Here is a 12,826-nt window from a genome sequence, read left to right as displayed (position 1 = left end):
ACTGACGAGGGCTGTAGCCTGGGAAGTAGCCGGCCCGTTCCTGCTACCATGATATGGGATGATGATGCACGATGTATGGAGCCATGGCAACTGTGGTCCACAAGAGTTGTCCTTGGATGTATTAGTAAACCAGGCTTAAAAAAAAAAGTTACTTCCACTGAGGCAGCACGACAATCTGGAGCCTTGACAACTTTCTTACCATTCCAGTTATCTATCTTTGGACCCTCCCAACAGGCATGTTTGTCCGTCTTTTGCATAACTTGTCACCCGTGTGGAGGACCTGCCAGAACCCCCAGCTCTGATGTTTGGCTTTGTTAGGGAGAATTTTCAGTTTAGTGCTAAATTCCTCCCACCTAGTCCCCAGCTCTTTTGCTGAACTTTGGGACTTTATACTTTTAATTCTATTTGTCTTCTGTGTTTTTTTTTAACTTTGGAGTCTGACAAACTCCATAGGCATCATCTTTTACATTGTGACACACACCACCATCAGTGCAGTGGCACAGGGAAGTCTCTTAGATTTCCCAAAGGTTTAAATACCTTCTCTTAGTGAAACTACTGTTTCCAAGAGCAGTGAAGTGAATTTAACTTTACTTACATTTTGTAACTTTCTAGACCCAGCACACACTCTTAGTATAGGGTGCTGGAGGGGTTACTTAGTATCCCCTTTTTCTAGTTTCTTATGTAACCTATGTTACCCTTTCTACAATTAATGGCTGGTGGCAGTGGTTTGCATTTTACTACATTGTGTGTTTTTACTGCGGGCTGTGTTCGTAGCTACAGAAAAGCACCCATGGGTGCCAATTTCGTAAAAATGGCCCCGGTGTTCTTTTTTCAGAATTTCTTGCTGGAAAGGTCCTTCTTGAGATTTACTCTGTGCGCCAACAGGTTTGGTCCCTTTGTTTGTTTTGTCTTTGGCAGGATTCACGAGTGAAGCCTGCCTCTGGCTCCAGTATGTCTGGCAGGGGCAGGAGGTGAGGGAGTTGCCCGAAACTCCCTGTCCTTAATCCCCTTGGTTACAGGAATAAACCCAAAGCTGATTGGCCGGCTGGCTGTCCGGCAAGAACAGCCAACCTGCTGTATGATTAAGTCACCTGAGGGTGTAGGAAGTGTCTGTGTGCCATCCCCAATGGGTATCATATGATTTAGAGAAACGGAGTGTGTTTTGAAGTGTATTATGTGTTTTATATATATATATATATATATATATATATATATATATATATATATATATATATATTGCTCCCTTCTGAAGAAGGCTTATACAACTGACTGTGAAATAAATTAATATTTGTGTTATCAAGAAACCGTGAATCTAAGTGTTTATTTGAATAACTGTTACTGTGAAACTGTGTCACATTGCTGCTCACATTGATCCCTCTTGAGATAAGCCCGGCTGCTCAGCCACACTACCAACCTATGTAGTTCAGTCTTATACCAAAGGTTGGGTCCCTGTTGCCAGGAGGGCAAGGTTATTGTAGTGCACCCAAGGGGTACTGCATAAATCTTGCCTAACAGGCTTTGAGGGCTGCAGAATACACACAATCCCACTAACGGAATATATTCTAGGTTTCTGGTCCAAAAGGTTATAGTTCAAAAGGTGTACATGGTGGTCGTGGGCTATCCAAGTATTGTCTCTCACTAGAAGAGCCTTGATTCTCCAAATTTGGTCTTGAAATCTGAGCTCTGCTTCCCCATTCCAGAGGCTCTAATTTAAGGTAATCTCAATGTAGAGCATCACAATTTTGCAAGTAATTAAAACATTTTTCTATTGGTTGACCATAAAAGTCGTGCGGTATCCTCTTATGAAGAACCTAAACCTACTTTTATGTTTCCACAACAATGTTTTATCCTTTCCCTTAACTTCCCCAGTTTGGGTCTTGAATGTGGTAATGTAATTGATGGTTGATAAGCAAATTCCACCTATGATTCGTTAATTTAGTGGCATCGAAGATCTCATTGCTGTGTCATGGGCAAAGATAAGCGAGTTGCAGCTCTTCTTATGAGGACTCCCTATGCTGTGTTTCATGTGGAATATCTAGTTTCACAATTGACCATCGAAAGATGTTTGGGGCTTGCACATAATTCTGGAAATTATTATCCTTTTTTGGGCGGGGCTATATTTTAGATGCTAAAAGGTCCCTGCAAAAACTGGATGTTGGAAAGCTGCATTGATTTTGCAATTTGGATTGCACGAATATCTTTAGATTGATTTATGAACTCTTTTTTTTCACCACAATAACCCTTTTCACTAGTTATGTAATTTGGAATGCTGACATACCTCTTTTGCTTGATTTTTAAAATATAATTTGCCCCTCCACCACCTGCCTTCCAACTCATGGGGTAGGATGTAGGCATTCATACTTACATTAGTGATTTTTGTAAAGTTTTACGCCGCATTTTTGGATTACCAAACCTAACAGTTGACTTTGTATTTGTATTAATTTATTGATGAAACAGGATGTTTCATCCCCAGAATGTGTGTATAAAAGTCAACTGCACAACACTAAATCGGGTGCTGTACATAAATGGGAGTGATAGTAATCCACTGATCAATGGGATGGTGGGGAATACATGGAACAGAGGTTGAGGACAGTACAGAAATCTTAGGGAGGTAGATTGATCTGGAGTGGAGTTTGCTTTGGTCCTTTAGTGCAGGTTTGAAGGATTGAATAGTAGTCGTTTTTTTAACATAAAGCAGAAGGACTTTCCACTGATGGGTAAGGGGAAGGAGCAGAAACGACAAAGCGCACAGTGTTTGTGGAACCGCTATTGGGGAGTGTACTAGAATGGGTGGTTCAAAGGGGAGACTGGTAGTATCTATTTACAAAAATGTACTTCAAAAAGACTCTAAAAACAAATAAATAAAAAAGCGGTTTAATAAGAAGCAGTTTTACTACAGACCTCTGTGTAAAATAAGATTTGGATGAAATGTTCGAAGGAGAAACGACCGAAGATTACTTGTTCGAAATAATCTTCGGTCATTTCTCCTCTGAACATTCCTGATGTGCTCAAACCCACACCCCTACCAACCCCTCCAACACACCCCCGCGCCACCCCCTTACTTTTCTTCAATTCCGTCTTGTCGGTCCCTTTCACTTCCGTGACCGGTAATTGGCGCTGCGGGGTCCTTACATTTTTTTTATTTTTTTTGCCTTCGGATCAGCTGCCGGGGGTCCTCCTTACCCCCCGCAACACCTTGCTCACTATACTGTACAGTATTGTGAGCGGGGTGTTGCGGGGGACACACCCGCAGATGTCCCAGCTGCGGGGGACACACCCTGCAAACCCTGTTCACAGTATAGGAAGCAGGGGTTGGGGAGAGAGGCAGGGGGGACATCCCGCAGCCCTAAATCGAATCCAAATGACCTACCCAACCAAAAGTCGACCTTTTAGAAGGTCGGACATTTGGTGGTATGAAACGGCAGGTGAACCCAAGAATGCTCTGGAGCAGTACAAGTGGGAAAATATAGTACCTCTTGCATGGTTATAAAAACAAACGCCAGCACCATAGAACACTTTTCTTCTGTACTGTTAATATGCACATCTGTCCTATAGTTAATACAGTGTAAAAACATGAAACATTAACACGTTATCATTAATCTTGTTAACCACAAAAAGTAGAATGGAATGAAAAAGTCAGAGTGCAATGTTTATGTACTATTGGGTTGAGCCAGATATTTCAAAACCTGAACCAATCCCTACTTGCATTTGTTATACACTTGAAATGTATCTGTTCGTTTCACTTATTCACAATTCCCTAACTCGCATCAAGATCAAGCCCTGTTAAAACAAGTTCTATTCGGCAATGTATCCTTCCTTCCAATTGTGACAGAAGGTCATCTATGTGGCCTGAATAGCCTGAGCTTTTGATTTTTCAGGCCTCGTTAATTCTTAAAAATACCACTCGTCCTGCAGGCCGGGTTCCTTACTTCTCATACTCTCTGCCTAGAGAAATCCACTTGTCCCGTTTTTACTGTTGACAACAATTTTACAAGTGCTTTCTATGAGTGAAATGGTGATGTCGCCATAAGCGGACTCCATGTTTTGACAGCCATGCACACTTTTATTTGCCATTTACTTCAAACAAAGTTGGTTTACATTAAATGTCAAATCCTTTTTAAAGATCCCTGTACTCACCAGCAAGGTCGAGTAGCATGCAAATGGTACTCGACCATCATATGCAAATATAACGCTGTAAATATGTCTCTGGAAGTGAGATCTGCTAATCAGTCACCACTTTAATAATGCTTCATGCTGAAAAGTATAGTACAAACTAATAACTCTGCCGAGCCTCTCCACTGACACAGTTTAGCAGCTGCCTTATAGTTTGGCAACAGGGCAGTTAGTCTGACACATGCGTTTCTGCAAAACAGCCTAATGGAACCCAAAGTTCCAGCATCCAAGGACTGCTTTTAACCATGAGTAGCCCTGATTGAACATTTTAGAATTGTGCACTCAGGTCCTGGTGGCAAGTTAAAATCTAAATGGAAGCCGTATCTAGTTTTGACATCGTGGCCGTTGGAAATCTACAATTATACTGGCCAAAACCGTTTTGGTGTCATTTTGTTGTCGGCTTGATTGCTAGTGACTCATTTCATGGACAGTGCCTTGTGTGTATCTGAGTTTCTGGGACTGGGTTTCACCCAAAGCAGTTACTGGGTCCAGCCCAGGACAACCACTTTTGATCTCTCTGGGAAGGCTGGTGACCTTCCCTAGAGGACAGCAATCCCACAGGGGGATAGCTGGGCACCACTGCTTCAAAAACTAGCGCTGCCAGAAACAATGTAGAGCTCACACCAAGATGGTTGCAAATAGAGACTCTTTGATTCAGGGCAGAGGTATAGCAGTTTGGAAAGGAAAGGAGTACCAGTACACAGAAGGACCACAGCATCTTGGAATCTCCCAGGGACCTCAAACCTCTTGTGCACCTCCTTGCTTCTTTCAGGCAAAGCATTCTGGGACTGAACCCTACAGAATGCCAGAAGGGGACCAATCCACTGTTGCTGATTACCTTTTTAAGGAGAGGCACCCCCTTGGCACCCGCTGAATCATCTTTGGAGTACAGCAGAAGGATTTCACCTGAACATTTTTTGGGGGTACAGTCTGCCCCAAAGTCCTCTTCCATAGAGGTGAAGATAAAGGCTCTAAGAAGAGAGAAGGACCCTTCCCTCACTGTCAAGCACCAAAAACAAGCCTAAAGGTATTTGGCTAGGTTATTTCCCCTTGGTCTGTCTTAAAGGACCCCAGTGAAATTCTAATGCCATACTCCTTATGCTTTTAAAGACCTTCATTTAACTTGAGTTTGCTACTGAAAATATTTCATGTGCACTCCTTCCTTCAGACTCTTATTTTACCTTGTGCTTTTCAAAAGGGCTCCCGTCTCTTCCCATACCAGGAAGGATGACATGCCTGCCATCTCCTCTATCACTTAGAACTGTCTCACGCCATATGCTGTTACCTTCTCCAATCACTGCGTCTTATTTATCCCGTTCTCATCAGTGTCTTCTATCCTCATCTATTTTAATCTTACCTCCTACTCTACACTTGCATTCTTTCACTCCCATCTTCTAACACATCTTTCCTTCATCCTCTCTTCTCACCGCAAGAACTCTCTCTCAGTTCATCTACCTCTCTACCAGATCCTCACTCAGAGCGGCCTATCCACTCCTCCTTTTTCACACCTCCCCTATTTTATCCACTCTCCTATTCTTTTAATCTTCTTGACACCCCATCCTCCACCTCTTCCATTAACTTTCTGCCCCTTTGTCTTTTCCACCTCTCCCCTACACTGCAACACCCTTTTCCACCTCTCCCCTACACTGCAACACCCTATTTTCTCTTCCTATTCTCTCACATCCCTTCCTCTTAACCTCATCCACTCACATTGCAAACTCTCCTTTACATGTCCCCTCAACCCCAGCCTGTCACTCATTTTTTTCTCACCTTCTCTGACCCCATCCTTAATTCCTACATAGAACTCCCACTCTTCCACACTCTAATCCTCATCCTTTCAAACTCATCCTCTCGCACCCTTTCCTCCTAGTCTCCTCTCATTAAATCTCCCTTTCGCCTCTTTGCTTACTCCTTTCTTTCTTTTAACCTCTCACTGACCTCCATCCTTTCGTTATTGTTAGTTTGTAAATTCGCAAACCTTTCACAATCGTACACAAAAAGTAAACATATAAAAAAGGACACAATCATAAAAAGTCACTTTACAATACATATTGTCGTTTCATCCTCCTAATTCGAAAGATGTTTCATTCCAATAATTAATTAGTTTACTTCTAAAATGTAATATAATTCACATACAAATCTAAATTTAAAATCAATTGTAGATTTATGGAAGGTCACAATATATATCACCTGTGGTTCGCCACAGTATCTGAATAAATATGTGCACATTTGGCAAAAAGACACCGCATGTTTGGCATGTCTGTTAGGAGTTAGCAGATGGTTTATTGACTCTTGGTGTTTTATATTTTTACAAAGCCCTCAATAGCGCAATTCCTTTGCTAACTGCAGGCGAGGCCCTAAAACTTCAGGTGTGAACCAAATGTAATCTCATTTTTAAGTAAGCCATTCCAAGGTTACTGGGTGGACACCTAAACCAGTAAGTCAATAAGGGTTTCCCGGGCCTGTGTATCATTCACATGGCACTCATTCAGAGTGTTGCAAAACAATGCAGATGGCAACTCTCCTTTGGCAATTCCACATAGGCCCTTCACATAGGCCAAACTCCAGGTTCAAATTCTCTCCTTCCTTGCCAGGTCATGCTGTTGCCATGCCAGTTGTTGCCATGCCAGTATTCCAGTTCATGCCATGCTAGTCCCTGCTCTTCTCATGAGGGACCAGCCAACGTTGGATGCAAGTGCAGATTTGAAAGCACCATGGGGCCAGATCAATGCTCTCCCTCTTTCACTCAAGAGACAAAGCTTCACTGCTTTTCAAACGTGGTTAGCACAAGGAATTCAAATGCTTTCATCAGAGAGCGTCTTCCTGCTCATTCACATTTCACTCTTCTCCTCAGGCCCAAACAAGGTTCACAAGGTAAGGCATTCGAAATGGAGTCTCTTCTCACTGCAGATTACAAAACAGCCCATAAAGGGTTTCTCCTTTTGCTGAACATCTTTCACTCTCTTTCTCTCTTGGCACAGAATGCTGCAAGGTGTATTCTCGCTCTACAGTCAGTCACAATCTTCACTTTCCATGGCATAGTTGTCATGCCGGAAAATCAGACGGCAAGCACGTCTTCGGGTACCTTCTCAGAGCACAGCCATACACAAAGCTACACCCTAAGGCCTCAAAATCGGTCGGTCGGCATTCCCCAGAAGTGCTGCTTTAAAACGTGGATGTCAGTTACCAATGTCTCATCACTGCTGCAGCAAACGGCCATGATGCAAAGTCACATTGTTTCATCAAGGTCTGGTCAATCTGGTCTGGTCAGTCTGCCATTCTGGTCATGCTGCTGCCAATCATGGTCTGCACAAATCACGCGATGCAATCTGGTCAGTCCTGTTTGCGATCTGCAAGGTCTCACTGTCTGCAAATCTCGGTCTGGTCAAGGTGTCTCTCCAGCTGTCATGCAAAGAAAACAAAAGTGCAAGTATCAGTTTCAATATCAGTTTCAGATGTATTCAAAACCAAAACAGCATTTCTCTCTGTATACTTTTGGGCACATAGCTAGTTCTAAACTCCTCATGTCTCTCTAAAGACATCAATGCTGGTTCCTCTCAGTGTCTACCTAATGTCAGTTCTAGTGTATCAGCCTAACCATGCCTGTCTAACCATGCCTCATGATGCATTACTCCATCCCTGTATTTCTCAAAACAAAACAGCCCACTTTACATAGCCCAAAAATTGCACCTTCAAATGCTGCACATTCCTCTCATTCAATTGCACCCCATGTCCTGCAAAAGCATTGCTTCCTGTGTCAGTTCCATGTCTTCTCGCCACACACTCCCCTTTCAACAAAATGTATTCACAAAGCTGAATCTCTTCATGTTGAAAAAACAAATTGATTTCATTCAACTGCACACTGCTACCTGCATGAACAATGTAATTCAGATTCAAACATTCCTGTCCTTAACTTCTTACTCCTAATTCAAATAAATAGTCTGCTAATCCCGCACAATGTTTCTGCATAACGTGAACCACCCTTCTTTCCATGCACTCATTTAAACTCATAAATTTCAAAATACCCTTTATTTCAGAACATCCAACTTTCACACAATTCACTCTATTCACATTCTCCTTGATTGGTATCCAAGTTTCAATGTCATTAGACAAAATAATATTTTCACTCGATAACAACAGAACTTTGTCTACGTTATCAATCCTGCCAAAAATTTCATCACAAATGCCATTTGTATTCAAATCAAAGATTTTCACCATCTCGTTTCTTTTCACAAACCTAGTTTGCAAATGCTCCACATAACTGCCTCCATGCACATAACTGCTTCCATGCAAAGGTGTCCCCAATAATAGTTTCATAATGCAAATCTTCATAGGCATACCCTCTATGCATTCTGCACATATCTGTCAAAAATGCACTCTCCATTTCCTGCTTCACCACTGCCAAGTTTTTTCTAGGAACTCTGTTCCCACCCATCACTGCTGTTGACAAACACTTCAATGGGTAATTCAAAGCTGCTGGGCATCTTCCCAGTTTTCAATTACATGTCTGAGTCGATATATTACTGCTCGCAAGTCACTAATATATGGTGTCATTTCTGTTTCTGCTTTTTCGCTATTCACTTTCAATTCTTCAATCATTATGGTTGGTGCCGGGAAACGTCCCAGGCTTCAAGCATATTTGTAAGCCGATTTTCTTATTGCTTTCAAGTCACTAAAAAATTAGCTCATTTTGCAGTTTTAATTACAAACATCAGGACACTTAATTGAGTTTCAAAAAACAAGTTCCAAGACTTCTCTAAACATGCAGATACAGTCCTCGACTTGACAAAAATGTGCACAAATTCCCAATCAATAGCAATCCAAGACAAAGGTCATATTTCCCCAAAAAGTTTCAGGCTCTGCGGAGTTCCAAACAAACAAAATACCACAAGCGTCTTCAAGAAAAAAACTGTTTCTCTAGCTCGGACAAATGGATGTACATTCATTCCAAAAAAATTGCCAGTCATGAAAAACTGCTCTGGATCAATTCCAATTCATATTCCGGATTCAAAGTCAGTCAGACAATTGCGTTCCTGTTCCTACGGTGAACAAAATTGTGGACAAAGCATGCTCCATAACATCCTTAAAACGGACAAAACACCAAACATAAAAAAATATCTATTCCCACGAACTAACAGAAAATACAGCTGCACACGAAACGGGACTGGGCGCGAGGAGGACGTTTAACGTTTTGTCTAAAGAGACAAGAGGAGCGGAGAGAACGGGAGGGAGTATAGAAAGATACTAGTACAGCAAGGGTATACACGCATTTCGCCGACCTATTTTTGGTCATGGTACTTTTCGTTGCCGGATTTTACATAGTCAGAAACCCGTTTTTTTTTATTTTTTATTTTTGGGGGTGTTTTGTTGGGGTCGGGGTGGTATTATAATAGTAAGGGGTGGGCTGGGGGGAGGAACCCCCCCCTTTAATGAAACACCCCCCAAAAACAGGGTTTCTGGCGATGTAAAATCCAGCGATGAAAAGTACCACGACCAAAAATAGGTCGGCGAAATCGCATAGAACCTACAGCACGGTAGTCGGGTGCGAGCCCATAGAGATATATTTAAAGACTAAGCAAAGGAAATGTTGGGCGTTAAAGGGCAACCAGCCAAGTGAGGCATCACATTTGTTCTCGCGTTAAAATGTCTGTTCATTGTGGATTAGTCCTTGCCATGCAGCACTGGTTGCTTCATTTGGGCATTATGTTCTTATTAAGACTTTGGGTGTTATTGACACACAATACAAGAATATTTTCATTTGATTACACGTTCTAGCCTAGTGTCTGAAACAAGCCGCAGGCACATTGAGGAAAGAAGCTCATGCTGGAGAGATTGTGTTACTGGTACAAAAACTTCCTAGATTGGACATCCCAATGCTCATGTCGTCATTAATCGTAGGTCTGAAGCTTGCCAAACTTCTGATGGTACATAGAATGTTACCTCAGAAACATGTTGATCTCAGTAGCTCTGAGGCTGGGGATCCACTGTTGAAGATCTGCTGCCATTCCACAATCATGGGAGTATAAACATTTTCAACATGTGTTCCACAACTGTAACATTTGCGTAGCTGGTTGTCGCATTGGTGCACCTGAACCTCGGGAAATACTGGACACCAACACCCCTGGTGCATTTGGCCATCTTGATGGGTGCTGGGCATCCAGGTCTTTTGCTGGCATTTGGCCCCTAGGATTTACAAACTTCTCTCCCCACCGGTTGGTGGAGGGCTGTCTGGCTCTGCTGGTTATTTTCCAGGCCTTCACCGGTCACCTGCCCTTTCTCCACCATTGTAAGCATCTGCGAGGGGTAGAGTTTGTTGGGGCATTTCCACTTTCCCTTTTCTGCCCCATGCTCTCGTCCCCTTCCTCTTGTTTTCTTTTGTTTTTTACACGCTATCTATTCTGCTCCTCTATTCAGCTTTTTTGGTTCTCCCTTCCCTCCCCCTCTTCCCTCCCCCCCAGCACCCCCACTCCTCCTTCACCCACCAGTGTGCTCTGCTTTCTTCAACTTCCTCCTATTTCTCTTCAACCTCTGCTCCCTTCCCCACCACCTCCATCTGGTAATTTCTCCCGCACCCTTGCTCTTCTCTCCTCTACATCTGCTCCAGTAACTCTCAACTTCATTCTTCTCCCCTCTCCCGACACTCTTGGTCCTCGGCTCTCATTTCTTCCTTATGCTTCTCACCAAATACCATGTTCTGAAAACGTCCTCGTTCTCCATACACTGGACTCCCGCGCTATTCACTATTTAATCAAGTCTCTGATCCTCAATAAGACCAGTATATTCTGTGTGTTTGTCGCATGAGCAGGTGATGTGATTGGATACATTTTATTGGAATTGCATAACCAGACAAAATAAAACGCCCAGCTGCCACTTTCTTTCACTACACTTGGCATGTCACTGTTGCAACTAAGCCTGCTGCCTTCAGTGCTCTATCACAACTTATTGTTTGCAAATTATGGTAACTGCATGGTCATATGAACAGTGCCACTGGACACTGGGGAAGCCGTGCTTGTGAGCAGCTGCCTTTTCCTAAACCATGCCTAATATTTGGATAACGCGCAATGCTCTAATTTACACTGTCAACTTTGACTTGGCACAGCACAGTGAGTATTTCACATGTGGCTGGGGATACTCCATTACCTCTCCCACAGGTCTGCACCACAAAGCTGGTGGTGGCCACAGACCCTGGGGACACCCCAGCATTATCAAATAGTCTTTAGCATGGGATTTCTTGAGAGATCCTGACCAACTATCTTTCACATGTTGTCTATACTGCAGTCTGTAAAGGCATGTAGGAATGGAAGTTTACTTAAATGTGTAATAGTGGTCGGAATAAAGAAAATGGGCTGTGGGATTGGTGGGAGCAATTACATTGTAGCCCGCAATGTGCTGTCTGTAATTATCAACATATTTGCAAATACTCAGCTGTGGTAGTTATTTATGACTTTGTTTTTTTTCTTCTTTTTTTAGTGGTTTGGGGAGAATGCAATCACTCTTTCCACAATTGCTGCATGTCCTTGTGGGTAAAACAGAACAATCGCTGCCCTCTATGTCAGCAGGATTGGGTTGTCCAGAGGATAGGAAAATGAAAGATGTGGACATTTCTTTTGTGGAAGTGTCGGGAGCAGCATCATTTGCACGCCATATGGTCACGTGAAGAATGGACGTTACATCAGTGACCGATTTATTTTCTGAGTTGGGACGCGTGGACCTGTTCACCTTGTGTTCAGAGGAATGCTCTTCAATAGTATAGCAGCAGTTTAAATCTTGGTGTATAAAGGTTTTTATCAGGCCCCACCTCTGAATTCAAAGTTGCTGAAAGAAAATTAAGATTCTGCATTTAAACTACCTGCTTAAATGATTTACAAATGACTTTTTAAAATTACCCAGAAATGCCACACACACACTGTTAACCACGTGAATCTAATCTTATATATTTTATTTATTATTCACTCTTCCTCAAGGCTCTAAAACCTTTAGATTACATTGGGTTCCCTGGATGACATTTTGAGAACCAAACCAGAAATACATGCATACAGAAACCAATGTAATATTAGATTTGGACCCCTGAGGAAGTGGTTTCATACAGGGAAACCTGTGTAGACTCGCTTTCTGTTACACCAAAACTGCAGAACTGTAAATAAAATATTTACCTGTACAAAATAACTTTGTGTAACTAAAGACTTAACCTCGGCTCTGTTCACACATTTAGTTCCGAATATTATTTTATATACGGTTAAGCTTGCCCTTCCAAAATGTACTAACCATTTTTATATGGCAAAAGAGGGTGAGTCAAGTGTTTATGCAAGTGATACTCTAAAGTCACATCCTAATAAAGAGTTGTTAATTCGTATTGTGGGTTCATGGCATTAGATCAGAACCCCAGAGAATCCGTTTGTTTGCAGTATTATTTATGAGCTAATTAAATGTTGCGACAAAATCATGTCATTTCATCTTTTCCTCATTCACTTTGCGTTTTCATCCTGTTAACGCTTCAATTTTTTAAATAATGCTTCCATTTCTATCAAATCAGTTTAGTTTTATTATATTATCACTTGACGGATGTTTTTTAAATTTGTGACCATTGTTTGCCAAACTATCACACTGATTCTGAAGGTGAATGAATGCCAAAGATAGCAACTCCCTTGTACTC

General features: G+C 42.1%; 1 protein-coding gene across 1 annotated transcript in view; it reads left to right on the top strand.

Moving 5' to 3' along the window:
- Window positions 1-12,616, top strand: part of RNF7 (ring finger protein 7) — a 63,546-nt gene extending 50,930 nt beyond the window's left edge. The window contains exon 3 of the mRNA XM_069618283.1: window positions 11,644-12,616. Coding sequence (XP_069474384.1) covers window positions 11,644-11,762 — 119 coding nt within the window. The 3' untranslated portion in view covers window positions 11,763-12,616. The remainder of the gene's footprint in view (window positions 1-11,643) is intronic.
- The last annotated feature ends 210 nt before the right edge of the window (window positions 12,617-12,826 follow it).

The sequence above is a fragment of the Ambystoma mexicanum genome, chromosome 10 (assembly GCF_040938575.1).
Source record: "Ambystoma mexicanum isolate Mex_15411 chromosome 10, UKY_AmexF1_1, whole genome shotgun sequence".
Classification (NCBI taxonomy): Eukaryota; Metazoa; Chordata; class Amphibia; order Caudata; family Ambystomatidae; genus Ambystoma; species Ambystoma mexicanum.
Note: the sequence above shows the minus strand (reverse complement) of the source record. Positions and strands in the feature narration are given on the sequence as shown.